Source organism: Stegostoma tigrinum, chromosome 18, assembly GCF_030684315.1.
Source record: "Stegostoma tigrinum isolate sSteTig4 chromosome 18, sSteTig4.hap1, whole genome shotgun sequence".
Taxonomy (NCBI): Eukaryota; Metazoa; Chordata; class Chondrichthyes; order Orectolobiformes; family Stegostomatidae; genus Stegostoma; species Stegostoma tigrinum.
Window position 1 is genome coordinate 16,182,440 of NC_081371.1, and position 16,789 is coordinate 16,199,228.

At 38.9% G+C, this 16,789-nt stretch overlaps 1 protein-coding gene across 6 annotated transcripts in view; it reads right to left on the reverse strand.

The window, feature by feature from the left end:
- LOC125461075 (uncharacterized) overlaps positions 1-16,789 on the reverse strand; it is a 253,347-nt gene that overhangs the window by 154,740 nt on the left and 81,818 nt on the right. For 4 of the 6 annotated variants that reach the window (XM_048549436.2, XM_048549431.2, XM_048549432.2 and 1 more), the window contains 2 exons: positions 8,745-8,807; positions 5,582-5,864 (listed from right to left, as the gene is read on the reverse strand). The exons of 1 other annotated variant lie outside the window; for it this stretch is intronic. In XM_048549436.2, the coding sequence (XP_048405393.2) occupies positions 5,725-5,864; positions 8,745-8,807 (203 nt within the window). In that variant the 3' untranslated portion in view covers positions 5,582-5,724. Of the gene's footprint in view, positions 1-5,581; positions 5,865-8,744; positions 8,808-16,789 lie in introns of those variants that run through there. One more of the 6 variants, XM_048549435.2, reaches the window with a different exon arrangement.

The following is a 16,789-nucleotide window of genomic DNA, read 5'->3' on the forward strand; positions in this document are numbered from 1 at the left end:
CACACACACACTCCCTCTCTCTCTGTCTCTCTCACACACACACTCCCTCTCTCTCTCTGTCTCTCTCTCACACACACTCCCTCTCTCTCTCTGTCTCTCTCACACACACACTCCCTCTCTCTCTGTCTCTCTCACACACACACTCCCTCTCTCTCTTTGTCTCTCTCACACACACACTCCCTCTCTCTCTCTGTCTCTCTCTCACACACACTCCCTCTCTCTCTCTGTCTCTCTCACACACACACTCCCTCTCTCTCTCTGTCTCTCTCTCACACACACTCCCTCTCTCTCTCTGTCTCTCTCACACACACACTCCCTCTCTCTCTGTCTCTCTCACACACACACTCCCTCTCTCTCTTTGTCTCTCTCTCACACACACTCCCTCTCTCTCTCTGTCTCTCTCACACACACACTCCCTCTCTCTCTTTGTCTCTCTCACACACACACTCCCTCTCTCGCTCACACACACACTCCCTCTCTCTCTCACACACACACACAAACACACACTCACTCACACACTCACTCACACACTCACTCACACACTCACTCACACACTCTCTTTCCTGCACACAGACACACGCGCGTTCACATACATATGAATCTATTGGGTGAATTTGTACTTTCAGATTTGTATTTACAGGTACATGCTATTTTGTTCAAAAAGCACACAGTTTGCAAACACAGTCAATCAATGGAATCTTTTATAAGTTCCTGCTTTAGAAATAAAACCAGTCTGACTCCAGGTTAAAATTCAGACAGATTCTAAACAAGGCCTCACACCTAAATGCATTTTCTAACCTGAGATGTCACCTCTTGTGGGCACTAACAAAACTTTTAGTTATTTCGAGGCAGTGGCTTGAAAGGAATTCTGGGATTTGCATTTTAATGAATTGAAACCTTCATCTCTTCTCTAACTGACTAAAGATTTAACAGGAGGGAGTCAGCCTGCCATTTTACGTTTCTTCAATATGTTCGCATCAGGTATATGATCCTTTGACGTTTTACTTTTAAATTCTGCGTCATGAAGCCTCACTGACTGCACCTGATGAAGGGCCAATGCTCGGTAAGCCAGTGTTTACAAATAAACCTATTGGGCTGTAACTTGGTGTTATGTGATTTTTAACATTTTTATCCAACCCAGTCCAATATCAGCACCTCCACATTCTGTGAGCAGTCCTTGTGGTTTTTGCCCTTTAGTTGTGGAAGCAGTTCTTGGTGAGGTGCACCTCTCCAATGCATTGACACATTGCTAGACCGCATGACTGGTATAACAACAGTACTCCCCATAATTCCTCTACTGTGACATCTTTTACATTAATCTCACTCTATTATGGTACAAAGTACATCTAATAATAATCTAAAACAATAATATGAAATGTTAATAATCTCATAATCTTATATACACTCTACTTTGTCACAAATTTCCCCCGATCAAAGCTTGATTTCTGGTTAATCTGTTTATTCCCAACAGATGTATAGTTTGGGGAGGTGATGGGGATATTGGACATATGAACAAGTTCAGTAGTATGTCATTAAGTGAAAGCGAATGGTTTATGCTTTCCAAATTGGATTTCTGCCAAACAAGGCTTTTCTTATGAAACAAAATATTTAGTGATTTTTGTGCAGCTACAATATTTTTAAAGCAAATTTATCACCCAAACCAACAACAATAATTCAGATTTCAACTATTTCCAATTCTCACCATACGATCTTAAATTAAAATGAATACAATAAACAGTCACATTCATAGTTTCGTAATTCTAAGCAAGTGAGAAATATTGATTCTTGTCATTGGGCATAAAAGGAGGCGGCCATTTGGTACCTCCATCCTGCTCTGCTATCCTAGAGATCTTTAAGACTTACTTTAAATTATATGATCTCTCATTCTTCAAAACTCTGAACAGTGTGGGTCTATTCTCCTCAATCTCTTCTTCTAGGACAGTCCCATTGCATTCCCTCTATATGGCAAGTTTATTCCTTCTTTTGTAATGGGACCAAAAATTGTACACTTTAATTAAGTAATTAGTCTTGCCCCAGAAATTTATACAATTGCGGTGAGATATCTTTGTTCCTGCATTCCAATCATCCTGCTTGATGCACATTCATGTTAGTCATTGCCAACTTTTGAATTAGCTCACATCAGTCCCTTAGGAATATCAACACCACCCAACCTCTCACCTTTAAGAAATGCTCTGCATCCTTGTTGCTTCTACTAAAGTAAATAACTTCACACTTAATAACATTGTATTTCATCTACCATGCTCCTGCCCTTATTTTCAACTTGTCCTAATTCTCTTGATGTCCCTTTGTGTCATCCCCACAAATTCATTCCCAAATCGTTTGTGTCATCCACAAACTTAGAGATTTAACGTTTGGTCTCCATACCTCCATCATCGATGTAGATTGTAATGGGTTGTGAAATCAAGAGGAGAAATTGGGCTTTTCCAGAAACTTTGCTTTTGTTCTTGGATCCATTAGTGCTGAGCTTGGTTAATCTTTCTGATTATCAATTTCATTTCGCTGAAAGCTAAAGTAAACATGGCAAGAGGACAAAGAGTGCACGACCTTTAGTTTTGCATTAAAGAACGCAAACATGTACAAATATGAAGTCTTTCATTCACTCAAATAATCAAAACAAAATCCAGCTGCTGCTCCCTTAAAACAGAACATGCCACTATGCTTTTTACACAGCAGTTTTAACTGTGTGTGCTTTTAACTCATCTCTTTTCCTCCTAACCATTGTTCTCATGCACGTTTGTTCCTTTTCTCACAACAGAAGCATTTACCATCAATCTTAGTGATCATTACAATACCTATAAGGTGTTTTTTTTTGCTTGTTAAACTTCTCTGCTGTGGGATTGGTTTGGTTCCTCGGCTTTCTGTTGTTTTGCTAAACACGAATTCCCCCTCTATTGATGTTTTATTTAGTTCAAAGTTTCCTGATTACAACTGTGTTCACACTTACGTTAGAGACTTGCTGCAAAGTAACATACGTGCTAGACAAATTCCAAGCAATGATTACCTCCAACAAGAGGCAATCTAACCATTGTTTCTTAATTTTAAATAACAGTACATCACCGAATCCCCCACAATCAACACCCTGGGAGTTGCTATTGACGAGAAGCTGAACAGGACTGGCCAAATAAACACAGTAGGTACAAATGCAGGTCAGAGGCTAGGAAAACTGCAGCGAGTAACTCACCTCCTGACTCCCCAAAACCTGTTAATCATCTACAGGAGACAATCAGCTACAGAGTGTTATGAAACACTCCCCACTTGCAGTGCCAATGATACTCAAGAAACTCGACACCATCCAGGATAAAGCAGCCTGCTTGAGTGACCCCACATCTCCAAATACCCACCTGTCCCACCACCTACACTTAGTAGCAGCAGTGTGTACTATCTACAAGATCAGCAAAGATCCTTGGACAGCACCTTCCAAATTCCATAGCCAATTCTATCTAGAAACACAAGAGCAGCAGATACATGTAGTATCACCACACACAGGTTCCCCTCCAAGCCACTCACCATGGTGACTTGTCAATAATATTACCATTTCCTCAATGTTGTTGAGTCAAAATCGTGGAATTCCCTCCCCAAGGGCATTATGGATCTACCTATCACATGTGGACTACAGCAGTTCAAGAAAGCAGCTCACTACCACCTTTGCAAGGTCAAATAGGGACAGGAAATAATCATTGGCCCAGCCAGTGACACCTACGTCCCATGTATGAATAAAAACAGTTGTACGTTGGTTGCACAGCTCCAAAACTTAAACTCACAGATTCAGTTGCACTATAACCCAATTTTGTTGATTTACAGACTCTTGGATCCATTAAAAACCGAAAGAATTACAGATGCTGTAAATTAGGAACAACAAAAAAGTTGCTGGAAAAGCTCAGTAGGTCCAGTAGCATCTTTGGCGGGGGGCGGGGGCGTGGAAACAGAGTTAACGTTTCGGGTCTGGTGACTCCCCGGTTCTGAGGAAGGGTCACCGGACCTGAAACATTAACTCTGATTTCTCCTTCACAGGTGCTGCCAGGCCTGCTGGGCTTTTCCAGAAACTTTGCCTTTGTTCTTGGATCCATTAGTGCTGAGCGTGGTTGATCTTTCTGATTACCAATTTCATTTCGCTGAATGCTAAAGTAAACACTAAGCATCAAGAGAGATAACAGGTACAGGCATAGGAGCGCTCTCCTATGATAACAAGGTGTAGAGCCGGATGAACACAGCAGGCCAAGCAGCATCAGAGGAGCAGGAAAACTGATGCTTCAGGTCTGGACCCTTCTTCAGATTTTCTGAAGAAGGGCCGAGACCCGAAAGGTCAGCTTTCCTCTCCTCTGATGCTGCTTGGCCTGCTGTGTTCATCCAGCTCTATACCTTGTTATCTCAGATTCTCCAACATTGGCAGTTTCTACTATCTGTGTAAGCATGAAGGTGTCTCTCTCTCGTCTTTTAACTTTTCCTCAAATTATATTTTGGATACACTTCATAAATCTCTTTATATTGTTTTTGATCACTTGTAATCAGACAACCAGCCCTTAAGTGTTCTGTTTCATTGTTCAGATATTTATCTAATTTTTGCTTAAAGATGTGTATCACGTCTCTGGGCAACATTCCTAAGAGTAAAAATCACCAACAATCTATCCTGGTCCATCCACGTCAATGCTACAATCAAGAAAGCACTCCTATGCCTGTACTTCCTCAGAAGGCTAAGGAAATTCAGCATGACTCATGCCAAAGTTTATGGATGCACCTTAGAAAGCATCCTATTCCTATGTGTCACAGCTTGGTGCCACAAGAAATTACAGAGAGTTGTAAACATAACCCAGTCTATCATGAAAACCAACCTTCTCTCCATTGACTCCATCTACACTTCCTGCTGCCTTGGAGAAGCAAATCAAAATAAGCAAAGAACCCTCCCATCCTGATTATACTCTTTTCCATCAGACAGAAGATACAAAAATTTAAAAGCATCTACCAACAGACTTATGAACCAACCTCTCATATATTAGTCAATCTTTGTCTACACCTTCTTCGTAGCTGTGATACTATATTCTGCATCCTGTTCTATTACCCTGATGTACTTATATAAGGTATGATTCGTCAGGTTAGCATGCAAGGCAATACTTAATACTTTATCTCAGCACATGTGACAATAATAAATAAAATAAAATGAAATTAAATCAAATCATACCTTCATCTACTCATATTGTAAGTGCCTTTGATGATGTTAATGGATCTGATAAGGCTTTCACACTATCCAAAGGTATTTCTCTCAAGCTGTATGTTGGTCAGACTCGTTATCTTAAGACTCCAAATCTCTCCTAAAAATAATTCACAACTTAGGCAATCCATCTGGGGTACCACAGCTGGTTTGGGGAGTTTCAGGTTCCTGATTATTATGGGAGTAAATTGACAAAATGTTCAATCATGGGAATTCTTTCATGAGATAAATCAAATTTATTAAATTTACTGGCAATCACTTGCAACAAATTCAGACAGTGATTTACAATCTAACATGAGCCACATTCTTCTTATATTACATCTGGGGAGTGATGGCACAACGACTTGTTCCAAGTTTTGTCTTTGGTTTTTTATCCCCCCTGTGTTTGTCTCTTGTCTTGTGACTTCTAGTTTTCTCCACTGCGCTACCCAACTTGGGAGAGCCCCCAGGCTCTTTCCACGCGCTCAGTCACAATTCGTGTAAGAAATTTCAGCCTCTTATCCAGGTAGCGAGTCAGGCCTAATGTTCATGTACTCCATCTGTACCTCACACACCTTCCAATGATAGCAATCAAATAGGTGTTCTTTTACTCTTATCTCACAGCTGCCATTGATTTTTATTGCAAAACAAACTCCCCCTATAATATACAAAGAAAATATAAATTACAAACTTTGGTAAAAGTTATTAAAGAATTAAGGATGGAGTTCACATCTGTGAGACCATCAACTGGAGCACTAACTGTACTTAGGAAATGCTTCTATAAACCTTATTTCCACATGGGAATCCAATGTTTAAAATCCAAGTATTGTTAACATTAAAATTTTAATATCCAATTATTAGGACAAGATTTATGTTAACTCACCAGGTTATATGAAGAGCATTATTAGTGAAACATGATCAGTTAAGAGGAGGATCACTATCACTTAACTGTAATAGCCATATCTTTAACAAATCTGAAGGCACAATATAAACATCCCACTATATATGTTAATAAAGTGTGACGCTGGATGAACACATCAGGCCAAGCAGCATCTCAGGAGCACAAAAGCTGACGTTTCGGGCCTAGACCCGTCATCAGAGGTATGTTATTTCTTTGATTTCTTTCCAAAGATGACTGTTGTACCCTGATACAAAGCAAGTTTAGTGCATAAGTAATATTCATTTCACTTTAATGTCTAAGTATATTTATATTTACACTTATGTTGGTAATATTTTTCAGAAGTATGCTGACTGGGATTTTGAGATGTTAGTTATGATTCATCGGGCTACAGTTCTAGGCTTAGTCAGTCTGTCATAATTCAGTTGACTGAAGAAGTTAATTCAAAAAACCGTCTTATCAAGAATTACCATTCACTAAATTTCCATGAGTTTAAAAAATATGGTTCGCACACTGAATGCTTAGAAAACTGAAATAAGCATTTACTTAAGGGTATCAGAATAAGAAAAATTAAATCCTTTAACCTTTTAAGCCCTCATAGGTCTTTTAACCTCTTAAGGCCAGATTCCTTTACAAAATAATCTGCATATATAAGTACATTTGATGTTGCAATATATTTCAAGGTGTTTCCCATGAAGATTACCAGACAAGTTTTGACAGTTGTGGAAGGGAATAAGAGGGCTGATGATCAAAATATTGTAATTGGGAGATTTTCAGGAGCATAGAGGCAGAGAGACAGGAAGGCAGAAAAGTGGAAAGATTTAGGAGCAGAATTTCAGAACTTGTGGCTCTGTCAACAATGGCACTTTAGTTATCACACCATGTACATTTCTTACCAAATTACACGGTTACTGACGATTGTGAATAGCCTAAAAATTTCTTGTTTCTGGTCGTGGACTTTGGATCCTCACAGCATCTGAAATAATGGAGGTGGTACATGTACCAACCTACAGGGCGATCAAATTCTAATTATTTGGGGGCAAAATTTGTCAACTTTGCTTTGCCCAGAGGATCACAAGATCATTGTTAAAGGGGGGTTCTTGCCAAGACAAAACTACAGTTTCAGTGCCAGCGGTTGAGATGAGCTTTAGCAGTTAAAGTAGACCAGGAAATTAAATTTGAACTCTTAAAGCCGTTGAAGAGTTTATATACTTATATTAAAGTTAAGTTTGCTAAATTAAGGTACTAAAGGACCAATCCCAACGAAACGAGAAAGGAAGACTTGAAATCTGAGACCCACTGGGCAGACAGACTATCGTGTTGAACTTTTGTTTCAGAACAAACCTCGGCTGTTGGTTTATTAAATAATTACTTTTGTAGCGCAACAATATTTAATTTGCATTTTAGTTACTCTGTTTCTTTTTATCAATGTGGTCATTCTCCAGCATAAATTTTCTGAATTCTAGGCTTTATGTTAAGTTCAAAAATAATAAATTCCAACACTCCTCTCCCTCCAATTAAATCTAACTTGCTTCTACCTATCCAAACAAGCTACAGGTGATATTCCATCATTCTATCTTGCACCAAGCTGGCACTTTTCCCTTTCCCAGACCCATCACTTGTCCAATTTGATTATTAATGGTTTTCATGATTCTTTTTTTAAACTGTGATTTAGTTAGTGCTGGAAATCTCAGTCCATAATGCTGCTTCTACCTTACCTCCTATACACTCAAAGCAGCACTTACAACCTCCCTTCTCTTTTCCTCCAGCAAATCAGTTCCCAGCTTTTAGCACTCATCATTTACATCAGAAATGTAAATTTTAGCTGCTGGCAAGTAGAATTCCAAAAATATAATCCCTACAATGTAGAAGCAAGCCATTTGCCCATTGGGTCCACATCAACACCTCAAAGAACATCTCACCCAGACCCACTCCCCATCCCTGTAACCCTGCGTTCCCCATGGCTAACCCACCTAGCCTGCACATCCCTGGACACTATGGGCAAGTTAGCAAGACCACACTACCTGTGACCTGCACAGATTAGGATTGTGGGAGGAAACCAACGCAGATACACAGAGAACGTACAAACTCCACATGGATTGTCGCTGGAGGGTGCAGCTGAACCCAGATGTCTAGGATTGTGAGGCAGCAGTGCTAACCACTGAGCCACCCTACCTTCTGTCTTGGATCACAGCATGTATCCAAGTGGTTCGTTTGGATTCAGTTAAATATGCTTAAGAGAAGGCTTGACAACAGCAATTTTCTTAAATTTGGGCGTTTAATAAGTAGTGATATAGAGTAATAAAATGGAAATTAAAGAAAAAAAAATGAAATATCACACCCTTCTGCCCATCAGAGACTCCTCGATTTACTGCTGGTCTGGAGACTTAGGTTCGTTCCTAGCACTGTTCATGATTCCGGTCCAAGGAGAAGTCCAATTCTCGGAAAGAAACTCTCTCTCTCTTATACAGTGTAACAAATAGCCAACACAGAGAAAACAAGTACAGAAGACAAAGCTGCTGGCTAATACAGAAAACAGCTACAGAAAAACATGCTGCTCGTGCCGTCTGCAGCACATAAAAGATTGTTCTCAGGACTCAATCAAGGTCATGCAGCTGTTGACGATCCTGATTAACTTACCCAGCCTATCTTCCCATCCTATAAACTGTCCTTGCTTTGTTTTAGACACTTGGCATCTTCCTCCTGAATGAATAAGTATAAAGAAATATCAACACAGCTCTAAAATATGCCCTTTCTATATACAGCTTGTGATACAAACATATAAAAATAAAGATTTTGTTTGTCTATTGAGGTATAGTGATTTTAACATACATTAGCCAATCTTTGTGATTTTATTTATAAATTTATTTTAGACCATGCTGGTAGTCACTACATAAATCAGGACACATTGATCTTGTGTCTCGCTCTAAGGGTACTTTACATCACTTTCCCAAAAGATCAGTTAGTAAGGATAGCACATAGTTAGCCTCTGAGCGCAGCAGCTAATTCCATTGGACTTGTAAACCTGGAGTTCGGACTTCACAACTTGGCAAGTTGCTGTTGTGATGCAAAATTGAATAAATGTTGAAATATGTGGACTGTCAATGTAGAAAAGGAGAAAAGATCACCGAAATTGCTGATTTGTTGTGTAAGTGAATGTCAAAGATTGACAAATGTCAAACAAAGGGAACCTGTGATGTCAATCTGGTCAGATTCAATTCCATATTCAAGCCATTCCTGAAGAAGTGTCTTGACCCGAAACGTCAGCTTTCCTGCTCCTCTGAAGCTGCCTGGCCTGCTGTGTTCTTCCAGCTCCACACTGTGTTATCTCTGACTCCAGCATCAGCAGCTTTTACTATAACTTCAAGCCACTGACCTTTCATTTTCCATTAAAGCTGAAAGATAACCATCATATTGATGGCATAAAACATTGCCAATGTTATTGATGTCCTAAGATCAAGAAGAAAACTCAAGTACTCAAGGTGCATCCTTGGCCTATGATAATGATATTACAGTTAAGTGATCCAACAAATGAACTCTCTTCACGGAAACTGTTATGGTCCATACTCAGACCAAAGAGCCTTATATTTCAATTTGCGTGGAATTTGTTGTTGAATTTTAGATGTCTTCATTTCAGTAAATTTCTTTAAGTGTGAAAACAATTCAGTTTAATTCTTCAGAGAACATATCAATAATCTTGAGGTAATGCAAAAACAAAATCCTATCCCAGGTTTTTAGCAGCCTAGTGAAATAAATATACCAGAGGAAATAACTAATACTTGGTCATTTATTACCAGCATGAAGGACTAAATTGCAGGGCAAAACATTAATTATCATTCATTAGGAATTATTCTCAAGACCTTTCCTTTACAATCAAGATACATGATAGTAAAACAGTGATTTGAAGATATCAAATTAATCAAGATACAAGTGAATTAAATAAATATGCTTTAGTCATGCAGTAGTTCATGGTACTGAAAAAAAGATACCATACTTGAACTAAAAATGATCTGATGACAATCAGTTTTCTACATACACAGAACTTAGAGATCAGCTTTTAACTTTTTGAAAAGTTATGTATTTTGAGCTGGCAAAGAGAGGTTGTATTTAATTGAATCTCTGTGGCAGATAGTGTCAGGAACCAAGCTGAATGTTGTTTCCTTGTGTGCTTTACAGTTTTCTAACTACCTCTTATATTTCAGTAACTTGGTTTATTTTGATCTTAATTTCCTCTTATTGTGTAATAAACTTTTGTTCTGTTGAGTCTGCAGGCTCATGTGAATATGTCCCATGATTCAAAACAACTTACAAAGTAAACAAAAACAAAATGATTTACCAGGACAGGTTTGATTCTAGGATCTGACTTGTACAGATGTACCATCAACTGAGATCAAAAAACATGGAGGTTCTTGACCAGGATTTCATTCAATTTAAGAGGGCTGTGTCTCTTTTAGAATAAACTGCTACATGGAGGTTTTGGGCATAACACAACAGTGTTGTGGTGAAGTTTATCACATAGATTGAATTTTCAAAATGGCTTTGAATGCTATGACCTTTCTGGTAGTAGTAGTAGTAGGGTCAGCAGGTAAATTGAAGAAACAAATAAAAGAGCAAAAAAAAAGCAAGGTGATATAGGGATGCAATGAGCATCCAGATAAGCTCAAAGTGAGTGAATGCTGAGAGAGAAAAAGAGCAGCCCTGAGATGCAACCTGGCCCAGTCCATAAGCTGAGCACCTGCTTGTGCGTGTGAGCTGTCCTTGCTGCAGTTTTTCAAAACTAGTTGCTAGTGCACACAAGGTGCAGCTTCACAATGCCAAAGGATACTGTAAGTATGGCAACATGCTGTGATAATAGCGAGTTTTGAAAAGATTTGTAGCTCAGGTTGAGGTTCTGGATGTGAGTTTGCTCGCTGAGCTGGAAGGTTCATTTTCCGACGTTTTGTCACCATTCTAGGTAACATCATCAGTGAGCCTCTGACGAAGCGCTGGTGTTATGTCCCGCTTTCTATTTATCTGGTTAGGTTTCCTTGGGTTGGTGATGTCATTTCCTGTTCGTTTTCTCCAGGGATGGTAGATTGGCCTCAAATCAAGGTGTTTGTTGACGGAGTTCCGGTTGGAATGCCATGCTTCTAGGAATTCTCGTGCGTGTCTCTGTTTGGCTTGTCCTAGGATGGATCCTAGGACAACCAGCGCTTCGTCGGAGGCTTCCTGATAATGTTACCTAGAATGGTGACAAAACATCTGAAAACGAACCTTCCAGCTCAGCGAGCAAACTCACATCCAGATGCTGTGATAATTCTAGCTAGCGTCTGATGCCAAGATCTGTGGCCGTAATGTGAGAGTTGTCACTGCCCATGGAGTGTGCCCTGAGATGCTGGTACAGGTATCCAAGATCAAGTTACTCAGGAGGAAGTTGGAGCTGAAGGGCCTGTTCTGTGCTGTACTGTTCTATGTTCTATGTTCTATGTCCATATTGAGGACTCTCATTATTTAGTTTATTTACGTTTGGTGGTATGATAGAAGGATGCTTATTAATGAGGCAAGATCATCTGTTAATATGACTAACAATAAGTGATACTCTCTCAATAGGCAACTTGCCACGACCTAGTGAGACTCTTATTCTGATGATATCTGCAACTGTTGGAAAATGCAACTAATTGCTCCTGACTCGAGACAGACCTTGCTCAACTTCACACGTCATTCTCCCAGATTTCTTGCCATAGACAATGTCTTTTTAAGGTCTTTTTAAGATTCCTTCCACTAAGTTCATGGTGGACAATGGCATGAGTGAATAGGGCCATTGTAGCTGACGCTCACTTGTCATGTTGGTGTCAAAACCACAGATCACAAAACATCTCCTTGGATAAGCATACGGATGATGATGGAATAGTGTAGGGGGAGGGGCTTAGATTAGTTCACAGGTCGGCGCAACATCAAGGGCCGAAGGGCGTATTCTGCACTGTATTGTTCTATGTTCTATGTCTGCATTAATCATCACAAAATCAACAGTCACTAAAACACTCTTATCCTTTTCCAAGCTTGGAGGACAGTATTGAAAGAATTTAACATTGGCATTAACATTTGTAACAAAAATCAATTTGCCAGAAGGATACTGGCTAGTTCTAGTAACTGAGAGCCAAAAAATATCAACTTTCATAACACTAGGTGGACTATACCAATGCAAACCCATACCATTTGTAATGAAAAATGCATGAGCAATTTTACAATGATTAATTAACAAAGTTAGTGAAGAATTGTATAACAGCATTGTCTAGATTGGCTAAACACAACCGAGTCAGCAATCTAAGAACATTTCCAATACTTGATGTAGCTGTTTGTTCAGCTACCAAGTACCAGTTGTTCTAAATCCAACTAAAAGTGATATAGTTCAAACAAGAATGACTCACTTTGGCCACACTAATTTGGGGAAAGGCCAAGTAGCTCCTACAGAAGTGAAAATATGCACCATTTTTGATTGTCCCATGTCTAAACCACAATGTGAGATACATTGGGAAAGTAGATTTTACCAAACATTTGTCCTGAAGTTTGGCAGAGTAGTGGCTGCTTTAACTTGTATTTTAAAAAAGGGCAAGAAATTTGAATACACAAGGAATGCCAGTGCCTTTGACAACTTGAAAATTTGCTGACAACCATGCCAATTCTAGAAGTACTGAAATCTGAGATGTTATCACTACCTGTTGATACCAGCAACACTAATATGACTGACATTTTACTACCATGTGACGACATAGGGTTCGATGAGCCTGTCAGTTATTTTTCAAAGAAACTGGATGCTTGCCATCTGAAATATTTAATGATGGAGAAAATGACACTGAGTCTTGTGATAGATCTATCATTTTGTTACTAACGTATATATCTCCTCTTTAGGCACAGTTACTTATTAACCTGTTATTTATAAGGACACAAGCCTTGACGTTTTTTTCCAAGAAACTTTGGGACAAGAAATTATAATTTTTGGTAAGGTTTAATACTCCAGCTAACTAATTTAAGAAATTAAATCATCCATATGCTTGGAAGGGACAATGTTCTGGCACTTTCTCTAGAGCACATATGAAGAAAATTGGTGTGATTCAAATAGATATGTGTAGAATATGGCTACCATACTCTGTATATTTAACATAATTATTATTACTGCGGTTTAATAGAGATATAGTGCTGAAAAGACTGTATCTTATTACTTCAAACTATATTTGATGAGGACTGAAACAATGAAAAGAATTACTTTAAAACCACGGATTGTGGAAAGAATTGCTGTACTTTTGAAAGCAAATTACCAAAACTCATTATGTTTATCTTTTATTGGTACTTTGTTCAACTAGTGGAACAGGCTAGTTTCAAACAGACTGCCATCAGCAAATAACTGATTAGCTTGTGGAGTGGTGACTCATTAGGTCATGTGCCTACCAACAATTATGAGGTTAGCTCCTAGGTACCTGAGCAGCTTGTATGAATAATACGTCCAAAGACTTGTGGTCATCTTGAAAAGGAGTTGAGTCTCTCTGTCTCTCTGCAGTAGAAAGTATTTGGAACTAGAAGAAAGCCAATTTATGTTTTCTCACCAGCTGTTGTAAGCTTTTATTTTGAAAGAACCAATAAGGCAGTGATTCCATTATTTCTAAATCAGTTGTTCTGTGCATCATAGAAAGAAGTGAAAAGTACTGTGAGAACAAATGATTGAAGAATAACAAGTCCCAGAAAGCAAAAAAGATCATCAAAGAGAACACTCTTGACAGGGACCATTGAACTACCTTCCAAGTTCTACCCTCCATCCATAATATCAATATTTGCTGTCTGTAGGGTCAGTTTTATTAAAGGGGTTACAGTATTACTCAGTGAAGTTACAGTTAACTGTCTGTAGCTATTTACCTGTAGCTAGAGCCTATTTGTCATAGTCATTCTTGTTACAAATGGATCCTGATCAAATGGGTCAATGGGTGGAAAAATAGCAGACCAAGTTCAATCTGGATAAATAAGAGATATTGCATTTTGGTTCAACAAACAAGAGTAGAGCCTTAGGTAATGTTATAGAACAGAGGGACCAAGGGGTTTGAATCACACAGACAGGGTGGTTAAAAAGGCATTTGGCACACTTGCCTTCATTGCTCAGTCCTTTGAGTATTGGAGTTGGGAAGTCATGTTGAGGTTGAACAGGACATTGGTGAGGCCTCTTCTGGAATACTGTGTCCGGTTCTAGCCACCCAGTTTCAGCAAGAGGGCCCAGAAGAGATTTACCAGGATGTTGCCAGGTATTGAAGGTCTGAGTCATAACGAAAAACTGGGTAGAGGCTGGCTCTTTTTCCAATGGAGCATAGGAGGTTGAGAGGTGAGTCTTTTGCCCACACTGGGGTACAAAGACAGATAAACTGGGAACTTTGCAAAATATCTTTTAGCTTTTGATAGGGCACTGAAACAGCCGTACCTGATTTCCAGTGCACTACCACCATGAGACCTGGAGGTATCAAAAAGATTGATTTGAGGAGAATAACCTCTAGCCTTCCTGGAACTCCATTTGAAAATCATCATTGATGTTTTTCTTTGCCACAATAAAAGGTCTTCTGCCAATGAGACAATTGGGGAAGAAAATGAAAAGCAGAGATTAAGAAAGGATTGGGGTGAGTTTGCTGTGGAGAGCTCATCAACTTCTTGATGAATAAATACAACAGTCACTTACAACATACATTATTGCACATATCATTGACAGTAGATCTCAAGCTGATTTGCTATAAGCCTTTACAGTATCACAGAAGTTCTGTCCAATACAGTAAAGCAACACTGCTTCAAGAAAAGCACAAGGCTGGTAGAAGAATCACAAAATTGCTAGAATCCTAACTAATCTTGAAAGGCATTTACAATTAAATAAATGAAGAAAGGAGACAAAGCATAAACTGGCTGTTCAGCTGGATCAGAGGTCATCCTCCCTTGCATCCTCCACAATCTCTAAATGTCAGGAGTCACACAACACCTCCACAGCATGACTAACAAGCTCCAAATGCTTAGTTTACAGAGGTTCCAATTCTAGGAATACCTGTGATTCAGCAACAGATTCTCTTACAAACTTGCAGATAAGATATAGAAACTGTAGGAAAAATAAGACTTCAGTCATCAATAGGAACTGAGCAAAGACATACCCTTCTAGCAGATCAGTGTGTTGAAAGTCTCAAATTGGACAGAATAGAAATCCATTCCTCTATGTCGAAGGCTATCTGAACTGCCTCCTGCCACACAGTGTGCTTTTACAAATATACTTAGGCTACACTGTCTGCCTTTCCTCTTGAAAAATCTTCTGATCCATTTCCGGTAACTATACCTGCAACACCATATTTATAGACAATGCAACAGAATAGACCACTAGCATAAGCTAGTTTTTATGGTCCCTGGTCTGGAAACCAAGCAAGCTGTCAATTTAAAGGCAGTAACGGGGAATTGCCCACATGAGTCTGAGAATAAAAGCACAAAGATAGCTACCATTAACATTCAAAGAATATGTACCGAAAGGGCTGTACAGTGAAGCAGTTGCAGTGTAGTGACAATTTCTCTGAGTTAATAATCCAGGAATACTGGTTAATGCTCTAGGGGCATGGGTTCAAATCGCACCATGGTACATTGCACAATTTAAATTAATTTAATAATTTCATAATTAATGACAACCACAAAACGATTGTTTAAAAAAAAACTGGTTCACTAAAACCCCTCGATCAGCTGTAATGTAGAATAATGAAGGAGCCTACTCCTATTTAATGAAAAGGCTTATTTAATGCAGAAATTAGGCAAGTGTGTAGCAAATCCAGAGAAATGACGTTAACTTTAAAACAGAGGCAGACAAGCACCTGTTAAAAAGGTAGGGAATTTCCGAAGTATAATAACCAAAAGAAGTGTAGATGCTGTAAATCAAACAGAAATAGTTGGAAAAGCTCAGCAGGTCTAGCAGCATCTGTAGAGAGAAAGCACAGTTAACGTTTTGCATCCATTTCTGACAAAAGGTCACTTGATGCGAAACATTAATTGTGATGTATCTTCAGAGAGGCTGCTAGACTTGCTGAGCTTTTACAGCAATTCTGTTCTAATTTCTGGAGCATGCCCAGGGTAGTTTCTGACAGCAATTTGTCATGGATACAACAACGGAACAACTAACATTGATCAATATAGAGATAATGAGCTGGATTTAATTAGTACAAGAACATTTATCAAATAGCGATCATATGACCACGGTCAATCTAAAGAGTTTTACTTTTATGTAAAGCCAAATTTAACAAAAAGAGACAGACATTGTCCGCAGTGACTTGGGAAAATTTGCTTATGGGTAAAACAACTGAACAATAGAGAATGTTTAAATAAACATTTAACAGAAAACAAAATCCATTTATTCCCAGAAGAGAAAAGCTCCATTACACAGATAAAGCAGCCAGGGGCAATTAAAGAGATGAGATTGTAGAAAGCTACAAGGGCTTACAAAAATGCAAACAACAGCACAGATCCTGCTTAATGGGAAAGATAAAAAGGCCAACATATAGACTGATTGGTGGCCATGAGAGCTACTAAAAGGGACCATAAAAAGGACCAAAAAAAAAATCAGTAAGAAATTTTATAGTTGCATAAAGGAAAAGCAGGTGGTCAGGAGTAACGTTGGTTCACTATGGACTGAAAATGAGGATACTGGTTGCAGG